Genomic DNA, 6,000 nt, shown 5'->3' with positions numbered 1-6,000 from the left:
GTGAATTACAGAGTTAGTTGGCGATAAGCGCGGAAGCCAGACATTTTTTTGGGGGAGGGGGGTTAAAAGGGGGGGTCAGTTTTTCTTCGCTTGACTGCGCAGCCAGACAGGCTGCAGATAACTGCGCGAGCGCGTACTATTTTGGTAACAAAACAGGGTGCCGGCCCTGCATTCTTCATACAAAACATCAGAATTTAAAAAAAACCCCACACAGAAGTGGCTTGTTCAGCGCGGGTCCCGCGTCTCCGCTTTTTGTTTCCTCGCGGCTGCTGATGAAATGAGTGCCCTCAGCGTTTGGAAACTATCTGCTGTTTAATCATGTTCACATGGCAAAGCTGGATACGAAAAAAATGAGTAATGTGCGAGAGAAGAGGGCGCAGAGGGGCTGGAGGGGGGAGAGAGGGTTGCTCCAGCCAGAGTGCGGAGTCTGGGGCTATCGGGGGCAGATAGAGCCCCCCGCCGCCTCTGTCTGGAAATAGATACCGGCAAAGGGGTGGGAGGGCCGGGGGAGGAAGCACAGGGAAAGGTGAAGAGTCGTTAACGAGAGAGCCCCGCTGATTGGAAACAAAAGAAACAGGACTTTCTTCTGGCGTCACTCGGAGCTTAGGCGTGTTCAGGAAGCCGGGTCTTCCTCTCGGCTCGGGGCCGGGTGAAAACTGGGACCGCGGCCCCATGCACTTCCCAGAGCGCGCCGTGGAGTGGGCAGGGGGTGCCCAGGGCTCGGCGGGAACGGAGCAGGCTGGTGGGACTCGGCGGCATGGCTCCTCTGGACAGAAGTAGGCGGGTGTTGGTGGCCTGCTTGGCACCTCGGGACAGACGAATAGTGCGCACCTTGAAGGGTCCTCTGGAGAGAGGGCAGAGAAGGCATCTTACCCGCATGGTTCCTCGGGAGAGAAGAAGAAAGGTGGCACTCACCTCCGTGGCTCCTCAGGAGAGAAGGAAACAGGTGGCACTCACCTCACAGGTGGCACTCACCTCCATGGCTCCTCGGGAGAGGATGAACGAGGTGGCATTCACCCCCGTGGCTCCTCAGGAGAGAGGTGAGCAGGTGTCACTCACCTCACTGGTGGCACTCACCTCCGTGGCTCCTCAGGAGAGAAGAAGAAAGGTGGCACTCACCTCCATGGCTTCTCAGGAGAGAGGGGGGCAGGTGGCACTCACCTCCATGGCTCCTCGGGAGAGGATGAACGAGGTGGCACTCACCCCCGTGGCTCCTCAGGAGAGAGGTGAGCAGGTGTCACTCACCTCACTGGTGGCACTCACCTCCGTGGCTCCTCAGGAGAGAAGAAGAAAGGTGGCACTCACCTCCATGGTGACACTCACCTCGGTGGCTCCTCGAAGGAGAAGGAAACCAGTGGCACTCACCTGCGTGGCTTCTCAGGAGAGAGGGGAGCAGGTGGCACTCACCTCCGTGGCTCCTCAGGAGAGAAGAAAACAGGTGGCACTCTCCTCCATGGCTCCTCAAGAGAGAGGGGAGCAGGTGGCACTTACCTCACTGGTGGCACTCAACTCCGTGGCTCCTCAGGAGAGAAGGAAGCGGGTGGCACTCACCTCACAGGTGGCACTCACCTCCATGGCTCCTCGGGAGAGGAGAAGGCATTTGTTGTTTACCTGCATGGCTCCTCAGGTGAGGAGGAGGGTGGCAAAGACCTCCATTGCTTCTCAGGAGAGGAAGGCGCGACATACCTCCATACCTCCTCAGGATAGAAGGAAGGTGGAACAGACCTGCATTGCTCTTCAGGAGAGGAAAAGGCTGACACATCCTTCCATACCTCATCAGGAGAGGAGGAGGGTGGCAAAGACCTCCATTGCTTCTCAGGAGAGGAAGGCGCAACATACCTCCATACCGCCTCAGGAGAGAAGGAGGATGGAACAGAACTCCATTGCTCTTCAGGAGAGGAGGGTGGCACAGACCTTCATACCTCCTCAGGAGAGAAGGAGGCTGACACATCCTTCCATACCTCACCAGGAGAGGAGGAGGGTGGCACAGACCTCTCTAGCTCCCCAGGAGAGGAGGATAGGGCAGACTTACATTGCTTCTCAGGGGAGGAAGGCTCAACATACCTCCATCCCTCCTCAGGAGAGGAGGCGGCTGGCCCATATCTCCATGGCTTCTCAGAAGAGTAGGCCGACGCTGCTCACCACACTGCTGCTGCTCTTGGCTGCTCATGGGAGTTTGGGGCTGGAGGTCCTCCAGAAGTTTGTGTCTCCCTTCCCAACCAACAACTTTGCCTTGGATGCGTCGGACCACAAGATCTACTTGGCCACCGTCAACCGGGTCTATCAACTACACAGCAACCTCAGCAAGGAACTGGAGGAGGTGACCGGTCCGAGGAGCGACAACCCACTCTGCCATGCCCCCCAGCTGCCGCTGACCACCTGCGAGCACCCCAAAGCCTTGATGGACAACTACAACAAGATCCTGCAGCTGGACCGGGCCCAGCGGGTGGTGGTGGTCTGTGGGTCTGTCTACCAAGGCTTCTGTGAGCTCAGGAAGTTGGGGAACATCTCAGAGGCCGCCGTCAGCTTCCCGCCACACGACGGCGACCAGGTCACCGTCTTCCCCAGCATGCTGAATGTGGCCGCCAACCACCCCAATGCCTCCACGGTGGGGCTGGTGCTGCGGAACCCTGGTGGGGACACAAGGCTGCTGGTGGGTGCCACCTACACGGGCTACGGTAGCCCCTTCTTCCCCAAGAACCAGAGCATCGAAGACCACCGCTTCGAAAACACCCCAGAGATTGCCATACGCTCTCTCAACGTGGAAGACCTGTCCAAGCTCTTCACCTTTGACATCAACCCTTCTGATGACAACATCTTCAAAATCAAGCAAGGCTCCAAGGCCAAGAACAAGCTGAGCTTCCTTCAGGCCTTCCAGCACAAGGCCTACGTCTACCTGGCCATGAACAGCGACGCCAACCTGGGGGGCAAGGAGAGCAGCTCGAACAGCCTCCTGGCGCGCTTCTGCCTGGACACCCGGAGGGACAGGAGCCCCCCACTCGAGACCAAGAAGCTGACCGAGTCCTACATCCAGCTGGGCCTACGCTGCGGCGCCAAGGGCGACGTCTACAACCGCCTGGTGTCCGTCTTCGACGCAGAGGCCGCCATGTTGGGTCCTGAGGCCCAGGAGCTTCTGTTTGGGGTCTTCGAGAAGGCGGACCGCCAGTCCGCCCTTTGCGTCTTCCGCTTTGCGGACATTGAAGAGAGCATCAGGAGGGCGCGGAGCCGCTGCTTCGAGGCGCCCAACGTGGAGGAGGTGACGGTGCTGGACAGCGTGGTGCAGGGGACCGGCCCCCACTGCCAGAAGATGAGCATCAGCGTAAGTGTGGGTGCTAGCTCCTTGTGAGGGGGGATAGCGCTTCCTGACCACTTCTGGGGGCAGCAGGGTCGGCTTTAGGGCAGTGCGACAGGTGCGCTGGCCTGTGGAGGTGGTGCTGACCTCAGGTGGGGGTGCTGTTTTTATCAATAACTTTTGATTGGCGAGATGAGGGGCACTTTTGTCTGGTGGTAGTGAGAGAATCTGGGCAGACGGTCATGGGCTGTGGGGGCCCCAAAATGGATTGTCACACCAGGTGCCACCAATGCTAAAGCCGGCCCTGGGGGACAGCACCTTTACACATGGCTCATCGGGGCTGTACAAGGGCGACCACCTCACCCCATGTCCTCATGGACACCATTTCCAGTTCTGAACTTTTCACCTACAAATCACTGCTTCCATATGTGTCAGTCAAGTGAACTTAATGGAAGCTGATTAAGACTACAACACCCAGAATGCATTCTGCCGATATACAAAAGTGCCGGACTGGAAACAGTGTCTTTGGTGACATGGGTTCAGGTGGGCGCTGTGGGTTGTACACCTGTTACCGACCCATCTGTAGACCCTGCTGTCACTGCTGTAATTTACACCCCGAATACCCTGTATTCTAACCTTTTCAGGAACATGAAATGATTGAGCACCATTGTTTCTTCCAAGAGTAGAATGAAACTGAAGTGCTAGGATGAGAGACTGCTGGCTGTGGTGGGCGCTATATAAATGTTATTTTTTATTGGTATATATCAAGGACGTTAAGGGTGGAATTTAGGTCTCGCTAGGGACAGATATTGGGCCGGACTGGTATGTTTCAAATATTTATGAATGCAGGTGGCTGGTAAACCCCACATGCCACCGAAATGTCCTTCCTTAGCAGCCAGGGTCACTGTTTCAAGACCCAGATATCCATTGTGGAAGCATTGTTAACTGTATTCTGCTTTTAAGCCAAGTTTGTGCAATACAAACATCCCACATGGACAGATGGAGCATGTATTTAGATAATGTGACGATAAGTGCCCGGGCGTTAACTAGTCTGAGGGGGCGCCGGCAAATCATGTCCACAATTAAATGCTTTTCCCGAAGGTGAAATGTAAATACATGGAAAACACGTGTGAAATGTACAAGCACTGCAATCATATAGCGCTTGGTACTGGAGTTGGCTAGTTTCCATGCGCTCCCAGTTTTAGCCTGCAACGCATGCAGCGGGGACAGCATTTAAGCGAATTTTGTGGGATCTCGTTTAGATCGGGCGTGTAATAATTGATTTATCAGGAGTGCTCTGTGTTTAAATACGTCACATGTACATATAGTGCGGTGTCATTAATAGCATGCTCATGCGCGCTGTACTTGAAAATGTTTATTAAATGACATGACGCTGTTTCTATAGCGCTCTAATAATATACAAATACTTGGCACTTAGAAGAGGTGTGCGGAATGTGAGAGACTAGAAATAATGGGGCAGAAACACTTCTCATCTTTTGGGGACATGACATGATGACTTCGGGGTGACGTGTTTTAGTCAGAGGCTGAGCGCGTGCAAAGACCTGTGGAAACGACTTCTAAAACGCAGCGCACCCTTCTCTCAACCGCCGAGCTCAGATCTCAGACTGGGGTCTTGTGTGGATTTTGCTATCGCCGCCTCACACACCACAAACCTAATGCAAGGATATGTGTTTTTATTGCCCTATTTATTGCTGATCATGTTATCAGTCCAAAGCGGGTGACTCGCTGAGTTACAATTGTCTGGAGATTAAAGTGTAGTTAACAAGTGATATCTAACTCTCTGCAGCATGCGCCTATCCTGCTGAGCTGTTTAACTGAGCGGTTGGGACTGCTGCCAGCATGTTAGACAACAGACTGTGGGTCCTGATGGTTTTGAATCCCGGCTCTCCCAGTAGGCCATATTGTGTCATCCTGGGCAAACCATTTATCTCTCACGTCTAAGTTCCCATAAATGCCAGTTAGGAGGTTGTAAAAAGTTGCTTATATTAGCAAATACTTGTTGGATCAAAATTTAAATAATTGGTGGTTTTTCATAGGTGTTACTACTAGCGGGGCATTGCCTCATAGCAGGAGATGGGAAAGAACTGGGGACGGAGACCCCTAGAATGTGACAGCAGACAGGAAAACACAGGTCCCGCGTCATTGACCCGCCGGCCGCTTACTCTCAACCCAGCCCAGCCGCCAGTTTTACACATACCCGATGCCCCACACTCCTACCCCTTCCTCCCAGCCTCCCTTTCAGACTTCATTTCATTCGTTCAGGGTTGTTATTTCCATGTTTCCTCTTGAGATACCCAACGTAGTCTCGCTCTACTAATTGCTGTGTTTATATAGCGTACAGTATCGATCCAGGAATGTCTAGGCGCTTCACTAAACTTACACCAAGACTGATAGCGGCAGCAGACATGGTCATAGAACAGCTCCGAGGGCAATGAACGGCTGAGGTCATCACGCAGGATTCCTATCCGTAGCACAGAGGTTACACGCAGATCGCTGCTGCGTGAGCGTTAACCCACTGAGCTGTCTCCGGGGCTCGGTGGACGGCCAAGCTTAGGTCAAGTCAGGGGCAGTGTATGTGGGTTACAGGCGAGTTTCAGGCGCCGCCAGTCGCCAGAACACATCTACTCCGCTCTCCCGAGGCGTGAAGTGGCCTGAGACACCCCAGGCCTGGCTCGGTGTTCAGGGGG

The 6,000-nt window shown here is 54.4% G+C and overlaps 1 protein-coding gene across 1 annotated transcript in view; it reads left to right on the top strand.

Moving 5' to 3' along the window:
* Nucleotides 1–611: 611 nt before the first annotated feature.
* PLXND1 (plexin D1) overlaps nucleotides 612–6,000 on the top strand; it is a 313,125-nt gene continuing 307,736 nt past the window's right edge. Inside the window, exon 1 of the mRNA XM_086939243.1 lies at nucleotides 612–3,319. Within this exon, the coding sequence (XP_086795369.1) occupies nucleotides 758–3,319 (2,562 nt within the window). The 5' untranslated portion in view covers nucleotides 612–757. The remainder of the gene's footprint in view (nucleotides 3,320–6,000) is intronic.

This window comes from Lissotriton vulgaris, chromosome 9 (assembly GCF_964263255.1).
Source record: "Lissotriton vulgaris chromosome 9, aLisVul1.2, whole genome shotgun sequence".
Taxonomy (NCBI): Eukaryota; Metazoa; Chordata; class Amphibia; order Caudata; family Salamandridae; genus Lissotriton; species Lissotriton vulgaris.
Note: the sequence above shows the minus strand (reverse complement) of the source record. Positions and strands in the feature narration are given on the sequence as shown.